The 15,714-nt window shown below is 54.6% G+C and overlaps 1 protein-coding gene across 6 annotated transcripts in view; it reads right to left on the reverse strand.

The window, feature by feature from the left end:
- Positions 1-15,714, reverse strand: part of RPS6KA1 (ribosomal protein S6 kinase A1) — a 32,915-nt gene that overhangs the window by 13,742 nt on the left and 3,459 nt on the right. For 2 of the 6 annotated variants that reach the window (XM_066335435.1, XM_066335436.1), the window contains exons 2-3: positions 12,982-13,026; positions 1,851-1,904 (exon numbers count right to left, since the gene is read on the reverse strand). In XM_066335435.1, the coding sequence (XP_066191532.1) occupies positions 1,851-1,904; positions 12,982-13,026 (99 nt within the window). Of the gene's footprint in view, positions 1-102; positions 238-1,850; positions 1,905-3,242; positions 3,380-12,981; positions 13,027-15,714 lie in introns of those variants that run through there. The other 4 variants (XM_066335440.1, XM_066335438.1, XM_066335439.1 and 1 more) reach the window with 4 other exon arrangements.

Consider the following 15,714-nt stretch of genomic DNA (forward strand, 5'->3'; position numbering starts at 1 on the left):
CCCTCAGCATCCACGGGAAGCATCAGCCAGCGGCAGGGAGGGAAGCAGCAGGAGGTGGCAGTGGCAGCAGGAGGTGGCAGCGGGAGTGGCAGTGTTACTGACCGGGCTGGAGAGCTGGCCGGGGGCAGGCAGCTGCAGGCTGCAGGGCTTGGCTCGCTGCTTCCTCTGCAGCCAGAGGGTCAGGAAGGCCCACACACGGGGGAGTTTAGGGTCCCTGTCCATTGTCCCATCCCGATAACAGGACCGGTGGCCCGCTGTGGGCTCGGGGCCGGGCCGGGAGCTCCGGCGGCTGCGGCAGATGCACGGATGCGGCTTGGCACGGAGAGAGCTTCACGCTCCCCCTCCCCAGCAGCACTTGTGGTTTGGGCTTTTTTTTTTTTTTTTTTTTTTTTTTTTTTTTTTTTTTTTTTTTTCCTTTCTCAGGTTTGTTTTTTAAAGAAATAACGTCACAGCTCCTCGCTGGCATTTGGGTTCCCTGGCTCAGATAAAGACACTGATAGAAAACACACACTGTCTCCCTAACGTGATTTCCACCTAATACTGCCTGAAGTTCTGGGAGCCTGGGGGTATTTCCACAACAGGGGAAATTGTGAGAAGCCACTTTCCTCTCTAAAACAGAAGAGAAAAACTCACAAGAACACACCACACCCAGAAGTGTGACGACACCTTGGAGAGCTGCACATCTCTTCCCTCCCACTGGCACAGGGCTGAGGGCTCACCCACGATGGGATCCCTCCAGGAATGTCGGGATTTGCATTCAGCCCTTCACTTGCCTTGTGCTGCACAGTCCTTGCTGTGGAGTCTGGGGTTATTTATCTGAGAGCCACCCTGAAGGTCCACGTGAGGTGTTTTTAAGGGCATTTCTTGTTTCTGAACCCACCACGGCTCAGATTATTGGCAGGACAGAGCAGAGGTATTGCGAGGGCTCGTTTTGCCTCCTTCCCCATGCAAACCTGTTCCCCTTTGACCTTTCCATCAGGACAGACAGACGTTTCCTGCAGCAAGACCCCAGAGGGTGCACGTAAGAGAGAAACCCCTTGAAATGAGTCAAAAGACACCCACACGAAAGGAAATAGCTCCGTGTCAGTGCTGATTTCTGAGCCTCTCCTGAGAGTGCAGAGGATGGAACCAGAGACACAAATTACTATGACTGTCTTGTCCCCTCTGCCCCCACCACGTGCTCTTGGAGAACTGATAACGAAAGAAACAAATGACTGGGGCAGCTGGGCCCAGCCCCACCTCGGTGCCTGGGGCAGGAACAGCACCTGCAGCTGCTCAGCACAGAGGAGCCTGTTCACACCGACACCTCCTGCCTTCGGACACAGCCCAGGGGAGGAGAAACCCTGTCCAGCCTGTGCTGCCCCAGATAAGCACCCATCCCACGGCAGCCCCACGTTCCCAGCGTGGGGAGCACTGAACTCCCCGTGCGTGGGCCTGGCAGGAGCTGATAAATCTCATCCTGACCCAGACAACCTTTCATGTCGTGCTACCAGCGTGGGAGAGGAGCCTCAGAAAGGCAATAAAATCTCCCCTGTACATCCACGCACCCAAAAGTGCCCGTGCTGCCTCGCTGACAAGATCAGAAAGCTACAGGAGACACGAATGAGAGCACGGGAAGGGGGTTGGTGTGGGGAGGAAGGAGGAGGAGGAGGATGAAATCAAGTCCAGGATGTCACGTGGGCAATGAGCAATAGCTGCTCTCCGCAGCAGCAGTCCCACAGAGCTGAGGGGCTGCAGGGGTGGGAGTTTTCAGAGAGGTCCCTGCCGGCTCTGCTCGTGCCCTGGCGTGTGGGACAGAATGCAAATGAAATGGGGGAGTCTCCCCGAGGTGCCCACTGCAGCTCTCCTACCTTGTCTGCCGAGTCCACCAGGTCCTTCTCTATCCAAGTGATGTCAGATTTTGCCTGTGGGACAATAAATAAACGTCAGCACAGAGAGGCTGTGATTCTCTGCTGAGGTTTTCCCAAAGAACGTGTTCAGCGAGGCCAGGTGAGCTGTTCACAGCCCCTGTGGGTGTCTCAGCAGCCAGCACTCCTCGGGATGAGATTCTGAGCCATGTCTGGCTCCAGGAGAGCAGCTGGAGGCAGATCCCAGTAAATAAATTTATATTTATTTGATTTGATAGACTCAGGGTGACTTGGAGGTGGGACTGGAGCTACAGAGGGGAGAAGGAAATGCAAACCCTGAGGGGAGGGAGGAGCCACACGAGAACAGTGACATTAGAGCTGAGAATTAACTGATTTTCAGCTTCAGAAGGACGGAATCAGATCGGAGGGGCCCCTGCAGTCACCTCTTCCCCTTCCTCCTCTGCACTGCTGTGCCTTGCAGGGGGAGCAGCTGGGTGACTGTCCCACTGCTCCAGGAGCAGCAGGGTGACAAATCTGCCAGAGCCACAGCTGAACCCCTTCCTGAGCGAAAAGTGATCACAAGACCCTCAGCAGCCCCCGGCCCAGGGATCCCTCCCACCCACCGGGAAGGCAGCTCCACCCTGGCTCCCTCGGAGCACACCCCAGCCCCTGCCCCTGGGATGGGAGCACTGGATTCCCACAGGAACACATCTCTGCAGGGCCAGCACCTGCTGTCACCCACAGCCTCCAGATTCCACAGATTCCTGCTCTGCTGGGAAACGAGATGGGCTTCTCCTGGGAGATAAAAGCCCAGGAGGACGCTCCAGTCAGAGGAGGAGACAAGTTCTGAACCTCCCTGTGCTGGCACAGAGGGCTGAGTCACCCCAGAGCAGGGCTGGGGACAGACAAATGGGCTTTTCCCAAGTTCAAATCACAAGTCCTGTTTTCTACTTTCCCCCTTTTTTGAGGGAGGATTTTACAAGCCAGAAGCCAAGAGACAGGTTTGTTTTTGCTCGCGTTTTGTCACTTTGCCGGTTGAGACCGTCACATCTAAATGCAAGAAAAAAAAAAAAACCGCCCTGGAAAAGCTCGAAACAGATTCTGCTCTTGGCATTTTGCTTCCTATTCATCAACAACTAACCAGAAGCTGTTTTAATTTCTGTTGCTTCAACACATGCTCTGGTCCCAAAACACTCCCAAAATCTGGCAGCACCTAGGAAAGACACTTCTTAGAAAGCAGTCACACCCTCCAAAACGCCTTTTCCAAAAGAGTGCTTAATTAAACCTGGATAAGGCCTGGCTCTCTAGGATCAGGAATTCCCCGATTCCTTGTGTCCTGCAGCAGGGACAGAGCCCAGCAGCGCAGGCAGAGCAGGTATTTTATCAGACACTTGCCTCCTGGATCCTTGGCTTGCTGCGGAAGAGGAGCCTCAGCATCTCCAAAGCTTCGGGCTGTTATCCTCCCATCCTTCCCCACTGGATCCTGAGCTGGGAGCCCAGAGCAGCGCCCGGAGCAGCACCAGAGCCCCGGCGCCGAGGCTGTGTCACTGGGATGTATTTTGGGAGTTTTACTGAAAGGAAGCGGCGGTTTCGGATGGGGAAATGGCTTTGTGTGGCCACGGCTGCACAATGCAGCGGCCACACCAGAACACTGCGCGGCTTTACGGGTGCTTAGGGGTGGAAAGAGCCATCAGCAAATCTCAGCGGCCTTTTCACGGGGATCAGCTCAGCCCCCGTGTCATACACATGAAAACAGGCACAAAAAGAACGATTTTAGGCACTGCCCGAGGCAGCAGAAGGGAAAGGGCCAGGAGGGAGCAGCAGCTTCTGGATCAGCACAGGAGCAACGTGGTCCTGCTGGTCCACCAGGAAGATGTTCCAGGGAGTGGAGCCCCTCTGTTCTGGAGCCAGGCTGGGAGAGCTGGGGGTGCTCACAGCTCCAGGGAGAGCTCAGAGCCCCTTCCAGTGCCTAAAGGAAAGCTGAGGACAGTTTTTAGCAGGGCCTGTTGTGATAGCACAAGGAGCGATGGTTTTATGCTAAAAGAAGGGAGATTTAGGTCAGATAAAGGGAAGAATTCTTTTACAAGAGGCCTTTTACATGGTAAAACCCATGGCTGAAAGCAACTGATCTCCTGAGGAAACTGGGAGTGCACATGTGGCCCCCATTTTCCTTGCACAGAGAAACTGGAAGAGAACTGGTTCAGAATGATCCAGCTGAAAACTTCCCTCTCACTCCCTGTGTCTGCACCGCCTGCCTTGGCCATTCCCATCTCTGTCCCTGCTGGGAGGGATCTCAAAGCCCATCTCACTCCACCCTGCCATGGCAGGGACACCTCCCACTGTCCCAGGTGCCCCAAACCCTGTCCATCCTGGCCTTGGACAATTCCAGGGATCAGAGACAGCCACAGCTGCTCTGGGCACCTGTGCCAGGGCTCAGCACCCTCAGGGGGAAGAATTTCTTCTTATATCTGATCTAATTCTCTCCTCTTTTAGCTTAAAACCATTCCCTGGTAACCTGTCCCTGTGTGCTGTGTGAGAGGTGACCCTGTCAGTGGGGTGGTGGCTCAGATGCTGGCACTGAAGTGTCACCTCTGTGGCTGTAAACTCTGTGTGAACCTGCTGCCAGGGGCACCTCGGCCCCAGGAAAGACGATCCCCAAATCCAGCAGACACAAAGGGCTCCCAGTGCACACATTAAAGGTGCTGTAATCCAATTCTGGGGAGGACCAAGCTCCAGCCATTCCCAGCATCAGCTCCATAAAACAGGACACTGGCTGGCCCCACAGATTTCAATCAGAATTTCCAGGGACTGCCTTTGCCTCCTGCCAGGATCCAGTTACAGCCCCCGAGCTCCGGGAGGGGAGGATCAGGCTGCCACAAACAGGAAGGTGATGCTGTGAGGAGCTGCTCCTTGAGGAGGGACAGCTGCTGGCACAGCCACAGCTTCCCAAGGGGATGTCTTGGCAGAGGGTTCAGCTGCTGCCCAGGAAGGACTGGATGAAGACAGCCTCAGACCCTCCTTGCCTGAGTGTCAGCATCGGGAAGGAATGCGGGAGCTTCACACTCCTGAAATTTTGCATGAAGTTATTTTAGGTGACCTGTTCTGGAGCAACAACTCCCCTGTGGAGCAGCAGCTCCTGCTCTGGGGGGAGCCTGGAGTCAGTGGGAAGCATGAGGTGCTGCAGCTCTGCGGAGGAAGAGAGGCTGAAGTTTGTGGAGAGCAAAGGCTGCTCTGTCTGGAGCTTTTTTTTTCAAGTGGTGGTTCTCAAAAAGGGGAACAAACAAACCAAAGAAACCTCCCCAGTCACTGCCTGCCCCTGCAAAGGCCTTTTTTGGGCAGGGCTGGCCCTTGGCCTCATTTGCAACGAAAGAATTGGCCAGAACCTCCTACTTTCGACTGTACCTCAGTGCTGGGTCCTCTTCAGTGCCCCGGGGAGTCCCAGCCTGAGAAGTGCCCTGGGACACCGAGCAGAGGCCGGCCCAGGCCGGGGAGGGAAGGGCTCAGCTTGGGGCACCTGCGCCTTGGGGCCACGGATTCTCTCAAAAGAAGAGGGAGATTCTCGGAGCAATCCAAGAGGATGTGCAGGGAGAGGCTTCCTCAGCCCCTCAGCTCCCACTGAAGCCTCTGCGGACAGACAGCAGCCTCGGGGGCCCAGGAGGAAGGGACACGGCTCTGGAGGTGGAAGTCCTGCACAAAGCCACTGCCACAGCACGGGAACACCGGGGACCTGTGGAGGGGCTAAGGACAGGGGCGGATCCCTGGCAGGGGGTTTGCAGGGAGGGATTACTGACAGGGAGCAGGGCTGCACTTTCACCCCACACCACCTCCAAGGACTGCCGCTGGTCTCCTGAAAAACAAAACCAACCAAAAATGGGAAAGGGAGGAGAAACCCAGAGGACACAGTCGGGCCTCTGCCCAACTGGGGTAACGTGGTGTCCAGAAATCCTCAAATCCTCAAAGCCCTTGTGCCCAAACCCTTACACAGCCACGGCAGCTGAGGAAGGGAATGACCAGCTCCATCCTGGCATGGAAAACATCAGGAGCCTCCCCACACACACACATGGTTTAAACAAAAGCCTGGCTCCTGGAAACGCTCTGCCATCCTCCTGGGGGCAATTCCTCCCCACTCACAGAGGGAACCAAACTGTGTAAAATGAACCTGGTGGCTCCTGGCAAGGACTCTGCTGCTCCTCCAGTGATCCTGGCTCCCCACAACGGGTTACAGCAGATCCCTAAAGAGGGAACACTGCCACGGGACAGGCAGTGTCACACTGGCACCCCTCGAGCACATTCCAGCAGGTGGCACTCAGAGCATCTTCAAAACGTGTTTCTCATCTCAAACGGGATGGGGGGAGCCCAAAGCTCATTCCATAAACACCCAGGTCATAAACACCCCTCTGGGAAGAGTCAGCACCCCAAAACAGAGGGATCTTGGAAGTTATTAAGGGATGAAGGGTTTTCTCAAGCAAAGCTTGAGGCTGAGGAAGGGAGAAGGCAGATGGTGGCTCACACAGCTGAGCCCCTGTCCTGGTGCTTCACGACGTCCTTTTTGATCTGCTCAGTTTTTAACCGACTCGTTTCACAGGGAACCCAGAATATCTGCTTTATGCCAGAGGGGTCAGGTCGGTTTTGGGATGGAGAGAGCAGAGAGGCTCCCCCTCACACTCCCGGGGCTCCTCCTGCTCCTGGTTCTCTCCAGGGTGATGCTGGCAGCAGATCCTCCAAGCTTCTTAAAAAAATAAATTAATTAATACAATTTCTCCACCCTTTCCAGGCACCACAAGCTGCAACTGGCCAGGGTCAGCTGACAGTGAGCTGCTTGGGCTAAAGACACAAGCTCAGGCAAAAGATGTTCCAGACTCCACAGAGAATTCCTGATGGCTCCTGCTGCAGTCCCAGGGCTGTGAGAGGAGCACGGGGAGCCAGCAGGACTTTGCACCCAGTGAAACGTGACACTGGGGAGGAAAACACCTGTAACAGGCAGGAGACAGGGAATTACTCAGTTCTGCAGCTTCTACAGAGCAAATCAGCCTCCAGTGCAAAAGAGAAAGGATGCAGCCTCCCCTTGCTGCACACAGCTCCCAGCAGGGAGGAAAGCTCTGCTCAGAGCAGATTCCCATCAGCTTGAGCTTTGATGGTGCTAAAACCAGGGGACCCCGTCCCAGGCTGTTCCAAACACAGAATGCCACAGGAGCCAGCAGTAAAGACCCACCTTCCATCAGGGCACAGGGCACTTCTGCTGCTTTCAGTAGGAAAGCCGAAAACTCTTTCTAGCTGAATGATAAAATACAACGCTGGTTTCACAACAAGAACCAAGACTTTTTTGCTGCCCTTGGAGTAATCGTGGGATGTGGAAACTATTCTGTATCACAGGAACGCCAGAATTCCACACTCCTCCCACAGCACACGGGCTGCCCTCCCCTGCAAGGCACACAGAAAGGGGGCTCAGGACATGGAAAAGCCTTTGCTTGGTACCTGCCAGGGCTGCTCTGTGCAGGTGGGGAGAACCCGGCTCTCTGCCACCCCCTGAGAAGGTCACACAGTGAGGGAAAAAGGATTGTCACATGCCGGGGGTGGCTGTGAACTGCAGCAGGGTTAAAAGCAAAAAAAAAACCCGTGTCCAAAACACACCCTGAGCTGTGCATTACCAACACCCCGGTGAGAGCACACAGGATGAGTGCTGGAGCAAAGCTCTATTTTATCTTTAAATGTTCATAAAACCGTGGATGCAGCCAGCAGCCTCCATGGCTCAGCTGCTCCGTGTGCCAGGGACAGGACTACAGCATGGAGATCATCTCCATCCCCTCCCCAAAACATGGAGATCACACCCATCCCCTTCCTAAAACACAGAGATCACACCCATCTCCTTCCCAAACATGGAGATCATACCCATCCCTTCCCAAACATCACACCACAGGGATTGCAGCCACCCCCCACACTGGGAATACCACATTTTGTCCTGTTCCCCTCAGATGTTGTTTGTAAGGAACTTTTTCCTCCTCACTTTGTCCCTGTGGAGACCCCGGGGGTCCCCTCCTGGATCCCAAAGATGACCACTGACCCCAGGGCTGGTGCAGAGCCATCACCTCTCCCTGTGACAGCAGTCATGGCACATCCCCAATCCCAGTAAATCCACCTCTCTGACAGGAGGGGATCACTTCAGCCACGTCTCAGGAGCAGCTCTGCCCTCACGGAGGCTGCAGGCACAAACAGGATGAACACTCTCCCTCCCCGTGGCCAAAGGGGACGTTTCCCAGCTGTGCTCTCCAGGACTGCCAAGGGAAGGACCTGGATTTCACGCTGCAGTTGGGAAACTCTCCCTGCCTCAGAGCTGCAATGAGATCAGCAGCAGTGTTGCAATGCCTCTGCTCCCAGTGCTCAGAGGCTGCCCCAGGCACGCACACAGGGGATTCCCTAAGGGAGAAGGAAAAGGGCTCCAGGCAAAGCAGGAATTCTTGGATAGCTGGGACTCCCCTTCCTGGATGGTCCTCAGCCCGTGGCAGCCCTGCCAGCAGCACAGTGCAACCAGAGGGAAAACAGCTTTTGCAGCTTCACCTGGAGCTATGGAAGGAATTTACAGCTCATGTCCAAACCAGGCTTCACTTCCAAATAAAGCTGAGACTGGTGAAGCTGCAGGAGCTTCAGGCAGATTTGTCTGTGTGTGCAGGGAAAATCCCAACCAGCATCTTGGCCAGCAAACCCAGTCAGGGGCACCGAGCTCCCAGCTGCTGGGGTGGGTGACCCAGCGACCCAAACCCACCCTGGCTCCTTCAAAAATCAGAAGTGAATGAGTTCTTTGGGGTCCCCTCCAAGTACAACACACAGTAACAGATTTTCAGGGTTTCCTTTCCTTCAATAAAAGAGGATTTCTGGAGACAGAACATGAGGCAGCTTCTATGAACTCACCAGGGGGATGGAAATGGCAGAGAAGGAACCAGAGTGGTTTGGATGGGTCGGGGACCATGTGGGAGGGCTGCTGGAGCAGACTGCTACATTCCTCGTGTGCAAGTCCTGTAAACTGACCCCTCTTCAATTATTCATTAGAGCCCGCAGCTCATCAGAGGCTCTGCTCCTCAAACAGGGATTTATTTGTGTTTTTTAAGAGCTCAGAAGCTGCTGCTCGCCATAGCCCAGCCCTGCCAAGGACACAGAGCAAAGGCTCTGCCAGGAACAGGCCAGGCAGCTGTCAGGCACTGCTGGAGCAGCAAACCCCCTCCATTCCTTCAGCTGACAAGGCAGAGCAGCCAGTTTGAACTCGGAGCTTTACCAGTGACAGGCTGGAAAAGCCAAATGTTAAGAGTGGCCAAGCTGCTGCCCAGTCCCTGCAGCGTCAGGGACATTTCCAGGCAGCACCACAGCTCACTGGAGATGTCCTGCCCAGCCACGGGGGCCAGTGTGGCCAGAGCCCCAGGCTGGGAAGCACAGGAGAGGGGCAGTGGGCTGAGAAGGGATTTCCTGAGGGATTTACCTGCCCCTTGCCACAGCTCCACAGCTCTCCAGGTCCTGGAGGAACCAGCAGCAGCTGTGCAAACACGCACAGAGCAGAGCACTCACTTGTTTGTTTTGAAACCCTTCACGTTAAGAGGCTGTGGTTAGTGGTGTCCAGCACTGAGCAGGATCCCACGCTGGATGTGGGGCCTGTCCTGCTCTCAGCCTGGAGCTCAAGGGAGGAGCTGGCCAGAAAGGCCTCCCTCACCTGGACCCTCACTGGACACACATCCCTGGAGCAGCCTGGGATGGTGGGAGGTGTCCTTGCCCAGGATTCCTTCATGCCCTTGCGAGATACTGCAGGGAAGGACCTGCCTCGAGCTTTACCTGGTCAGGATAAACCAACAGGAGCTACACAGATCTGGGGAAAAGCCTCACCTGTGCCTCTCCTGCAGTGCCACAGCCAGGCTCAGCCTGGAGCACCTCCTGCCTGGTGTCTGTGGCAGAGCACAGCCCCTGCTCCAGTCTCAAAGGTCCCTTTTATGGTACAGAGCTGGGAGAGCTCAGTTCTTCCCTTCCCCAGTTCTCCCTGTGCTCTGTGATTATCACCCCAGAACAAGCTGATCAGCACCCTCAGCCCGTTCCCCAGAGAGAGTGTGGGCACACTCAGCACTGCAATTCCACTCCTCTGCTCTTCATGATGAAGTGATTTCACTAATTGGGTGTTGTACTTCCATGTATAATTCCTCATGCTTGGCACCCTCAGGGAGCACAGGCTCACCCCTCAGCCAAGCTGGCTGCAGAGCAGGCTGAAAAACCCCAATTATAAGAGGTTCCATTCTTCCACTGAATTCAGTTGCTGTTCCTCAGCTGAACAAGGACCTATTTCACCCAACCTGGCAATTAAAACTTGGAGAACACAGGAGAGAACCAAGTTCTGTACCCAGAGAGGCTTTTAACCACCACCACCAAAGAGGATGAGAAAGAAATCCATCCTTGTGCCCATCCTGCATTGGATCAGCAGCCTGGTGTTAGGGATGTGGCCATGATTAACCTTGTTTTCAGTGCAAATTCAAAACACAGCCTCATCCCATCCAGTGTGACCAGTGACTCTTCCCCAGCACTAGGATCTTGCAGACATTCCCAAGGAAAACACAGTGAGGAATGGGGCCTGCAGGGACTTGTGCACCACAACTGTTCTTGAAAGGCAGAAAACACAAGAGGTTGTGAAATGCACCACCTGTCCTTGGTAGGGAGCTGAGCTGGAGCTACAAAAGCAGCAAGCAAGTGCCAGAACAGGGCCAGCCTGGCCCCAAACACCCCCCTGCCACCCCTCAGTGACCACATCCTCGTGTTTCAGGTGAGACGTGACGGAGGCACCACACTCCATCATCAATCTCACAGCACCGACTGGGAACTCCCCGACTCTTTTGAGGAACTCTTGGATTTCCTCCTTTTCAGAGAGCCTTTGGTCATGGCCCAGGCACAGGAGGGCTGTGCTTTGGCAGCATCCTGCTGACAGGGCCAGGGAGGGACAGGGCTGACTCGTGGGCGTTGAGTAATCGCCGCTGTCGCCGCTTCGGGTTATTTTTAGCAGAGATCACAGAAAGAGCTGCAAAAGGATAGCACAAACCTGGAAGAAAGGTGCCTCTTCCCCTTGCAGCTCTCCACACATGGCACAGAAGGGTGTGGGAGGGAGCCTGAGCAACCTTCAGTGTGAGAACAGTCACCTGGCATGGTGAGGGCCGCTTGCTTCTCCTGCTGGAGGGAGAGCCAGGAGCTGCTGCTGCTCTCTAACCACAGAAAGAACTGAAACTCTCAGATATTCTGGGTGCTGCCTGTTCCCCCATCCACAGCATCTCAGGGCAGAGCTTGCCCTCCGGTTGAAGGTATGTGTTTACAGGAGGGATTTCATTTGTGCTGGTAGCAAACATACCTTGTACAAACTTGGAAAACGCCACCGAGGTTATTTCAGGAGCGTGCAGCAGAGCTTTGGGTGCTCAAAAGTTACCCAAAATGGGATTGTCAGACACTGCTCACAGGCATTTTGGCCATGGGGCCTCAGAAAAGTGGAAAGCAGGACACCTGAAGCAGCACAGGGCTCTAGTGTCTTCCCTGCTCTGGGATGTTGGAGAACTTGCCCACTGCTCTGCTCCAGCCTGGACTGCATGTCCATGTCCCACAGAGCAGCAAAGGAACCTCAAGTCTTTTTTGGCCTCTAGCTCATGATCTCTCTGTGGAATGGCACCTACAGATGGAATCAGCCAAGGTTTGTCTGGGTGATGTCATTCAAAGAGGAAAAAGTCCTAAATGATTTTTAAAGCGATGTCCATCAGCCTCATTTAGGGAAGGGCAGTTCAGCCAAGTGTTTGAAGATTAAAGAGGCAAAGTCTCAAACCTTAGGAACCCAGCTGGAATCCAGCCAGAAGACACAGATTCCTTTTTTTCCCCATGCCAGAGATACAGGCACAGTGAAGAGTCATAAACCCACTGTTCCCAGGGGAGGGAAGTGCAAATTTCATTGACCTGAATTCATCTGACCCAAAGATTTCTTGGCAAGGCGATGAAGAAGTGCCAGGCCAGCTCCAGAGTGGGACAGAGAGGCAGATCAGGTAGAAGAGATGCACTGGCACTGCTAGAAATCCACAAATGTCCCAGGGAAAAAAAAAACAAAACACAACAACAAAAAAAACAAAACTGGCTGAAATGTTGACAACTGGGGTTTAGGTTTAAATGTCTTTTGCTAAAAATACAGAGTAACCAGCTGGAAAAACAACCCAAGAAGCCCCCAGAGCTCTCGGCAGGGCGATGATTCAGAGGGGGAAGCTGCCACAGGGCCCTTGCTGAGGGGACAGAGCTCCTGACAGCCTCTGCTTGGGAAGGATGCCCAGGGCAAATCCAATGTGTTGTGTCATTCTCCACGCTCAGAGCATGGCTGGATCAGGAAAGGAAATCCTGAGGGGATTATGATTTCACGGTGCTGACATGGCTCTTCTGCTCTGCACTGAGTGCAGGACAGGAATGGGCACAACCAGGAAATGCCCACGGTGACAGCACCGTGCTGTCCTGTACCTGGGGAGGCTCACAGCAGACTAATCAAGTCCTTCCACACCACACTGCTCATGTGTGGAGCACGGTGAGCTTGAGCTGCCTCAAGAAGGACTCGCAGGTTCAGACCCCTGCCCAAAACACGGGAGACAGCAGCTCAGTCCTTTCTGTCATTCCCAGTGATGCTGACAGGGATGCAGAGGGCGATTTGGCAGAAGTGGAACTTCTCCCAGCCCCACCAAGGCAAGAGAATAAACAGATACCAGACTCTCAGCAAGGGCAGCTGTGCCAAAACCATCAAATACTCTTGTACTTCTCATCCCAGCTGGCAAGATCACACCCCAGAGAAAGGCATAAACACGGCACCGAAACAGCCCAGGGCTGCTCACTTCTCACCTCGGCCACGGCCTCCACACCAGCTCCTGTGTGCTGGGCAGGGGGGCCTCTGGAAAACCTTCAGGCATGTTTGGATGACCAAAGGGACAGGAAGACAGGGGTTTATCTTTGCTCTTCCCTGTCCGCAGTCCCCTCACACTCCCACGTGCACTCCTGCAGATTGACATAGCAGCAGCTTTGCAGGGTTTAAAAATAACCGGAGTCAGCTCACACCCCCCACGCTCACAGGGACTCACAGACGTAACCCCGGGGCATTTTTTACCTTGGATGGAGGATTCCCACCTTCTTCTGGAGCTGCCTGCCCGTTCTGCAAAGGAAGAGAACCCTCTGTTAGCACATGCTAGGCATGGGATTGTTCCTCACGGCCCTCACAAAAGCTGGTGACTTTGGGAGCCCCTCAGGTGGGACAAACAGGACACGGTGGCACTCTGGGCATGGTACGAGATGGCTGAACTTTTCCCCATACACCAGACTCTTGTCTTTTAACTTGTTTAAAATAAAGTCTCTAGCCCAGACAGCCTCTCCACACTTCCCCCAAATGAAACTGGGGCTCCTAATCCACCCAGAATTGCTCGTGGGGCGAGCAGCAGCAGCGAGGATCCCTGCGGTGGTCGGTGCAGATCCCCCCGGGCACCACAGTGCTCCATCCCAGCGCTCCTGCCCCACTCCGTGCCTGCTGCTGGGGACTGCTGGCAGCAGCAGCAAGAGTTAACAACCACTGTGCTTTAATTGGAGCGGTTATCAGTTATTTATTACCCTATGGCAGCCGATAGCTGCGGGAAATCTGCCCCGCCTGGCTCCAGCTCCAGCCCGCACAAGGTCACAGCAGGTGACCTGCGGTGGCACCGGGCAGGTGTCACCTCGGAGCCCGGCCCAGGAGGGATCAGGTTCAGCCCGGCACCGCCCGGGGAAGCCGGGGGAGCAAAAGTGGGTGGGATTTCATCGAGACACAGATACTCAGAGCAGGGTAAACGCGTACAGGAGGCTTTCTGCAGACTCTGGAGAAAAACAAGGGCAAGAAGAACTTTGCTTTGACATCTGTTTGTACTGCAGTCTCAGGCTCCAAAAATCATGGCATTCCTCTCCTCCTCTGAAAGTACAAGGGCAGTTTATTCCCTCCTTTTCAGAAGTTAGAGGCCAAGTGAAGAGCTGCAATGCCAATGGATTCGAGCCTCAGATCCTCAGTGGAGTGACTGGGTTCTAGAGCCTTTCAGAACTGACAGAAACGATGCCAACTCCTTCCCTGGAGCACCAAGGATCCATTGATATGCCCAACCTGACTTCTTCCTCAGGTCTCCACTATACTGCAACATTTACGTCTCTGTGGACCCGACCTGAGCTCCACAGCTCACCTTAGTCCCAGCTTAACTTTAAGTCCCAAAGTAGTTTCAGCCAAGGACTGAAAAAAAGCCGCAGCAGCAGCACGAGTTCTCCCGGAGGAATGCTGCCCTGGTGTTTACACGGAGCTCTCAGTGCCATTAGCACAGAGAACAGCTGAGCAGTGAAGTAAGAACTTGTGTTTATGAGCAGCCCCCACAAGGCAGGGGGAGACACGGCACTGGAGATAACCAGACTTGGAGCAGGCTGATGTTTACTGGCTCAGCTGTCACCCATCCACAGCTCATAACTGGCTGCTAATCCAAACCACAGCTCGGCGAGGGCTGCTTCTCTCTCCAACAGTTAAGAAGCAGAATTTCAGTGTGGGGCAGAGAGAAGCAGTGCCTGGCTCTGGAGAACAGATGCACAAGGCATGTGTCAGGAGAGGGGTGAGTGGATGCAGGGGGTGTCCAAGCCCTCAGCTGCAAGGGTGAGCTGGGAGACACCAGGTGATACCTCCAGAGCCACCAGACTTCCGAGGGCTGGGTTTTATCAGCTCCCTGCTCCGAGGAAAACTTGTCCTTCTGCTGCTGCTAGAAACCCATCCTACCCGGGCTGGAAGGGATGGGGAAAGAAAGAGCAGTGTCCATGCCAGGGAGGTTTCCTGGGCATGCAGGTCCTGCTCTTAGAGGGATGAAGCTCCTGATGAGACAGTTGCTTTCTCAGGCTGACGTAAGTCAGATGTGTGAGCAGAGGATTGCAGTGTTTAGAGCCAAGTGCTCTCCTTCCACCCCAGAGCAAAACCAGTCCTTATTTCCTCATATGGAATTGGAGGGCCATTTGCAGATGTTCCAGATGGAAACACAGCTCCAGACTCATCACCTCCCGAGATAAAATATGGCCATTCAGCACGTCATGAGCAGAGCTGAAATAGTTTGTGGGTTTCTTGGGCTGACATTTGCCTCTTTAAAATGATTTAATTCTGCCCTGGCCCTGCACAGCACACACAGGGGGGAGCAGGTGCAGCTGCCCTCTCACAGCACGCTGGGGCTGCAAAGGAGCCTCCCAAATGTCCTGCTCTGAGAGAACTCCCAAGATCTCCCTCCTGCAGCAACCAGGCAACGTCTGCTGCAGGAGGGAGGCACAGCTCCTCCCTGGGGTGCCCAGGGCAGTGAGGAGCTCACCCAGGCTGTGCCAGAGCCTCCCCGGGAGCTCACAGCCTGTCCTTGCAGCTGCCCTGCTCCGGGGGGAGCGGCAGTGGGGATTACGGAGCTAATCTGATGGGCACGTGGAGCAGCAGCCAGGGCACCTCTGGGTGACTGACCCCTCCGACTGCCCCAGAGGTGACACAAACCCCTCCTGAGCACGGGCAGGGCAGTTTCCTTAATAGCACACAGAAAAGTCTCCTGGAAAACAAGTGCACTCAGTTACGCAACTGCCAGCCTGGCTGAACTTGGGAGATATTTATCTTAGGACATCTTGCGCTTTAAATCCTTTTAATTCCGCATAATCCACAGCACAGGGAGCAATTTCCAGACCAGGCCAGTGTGCTCTGATGTGAAACCAGGACGAGGCACATCCTGGCAGGACCGTGGGGACAGTGCCCAGTCCTGCCCTGTGCTTACACCACCAGCTCAAGCCATCCCGGGTTACCTACAGCTCTCCTGCAAAAGCAGCT

This window comes from Sylvia atricapilla, chromosome 24 (genome assembly GCF_009819655.1).
Source record: "Sylvia atricapilla isolate bSylAtr1 chromosome 24, bSylAtr1.pri, whole genome shotgun sequence".
Lineage (NCBI taxonomy): Eukaryota > Metazoa > Chordata > Aves > Passeriformes > Sylviidae > Sylvia > Sylvia atricapilla.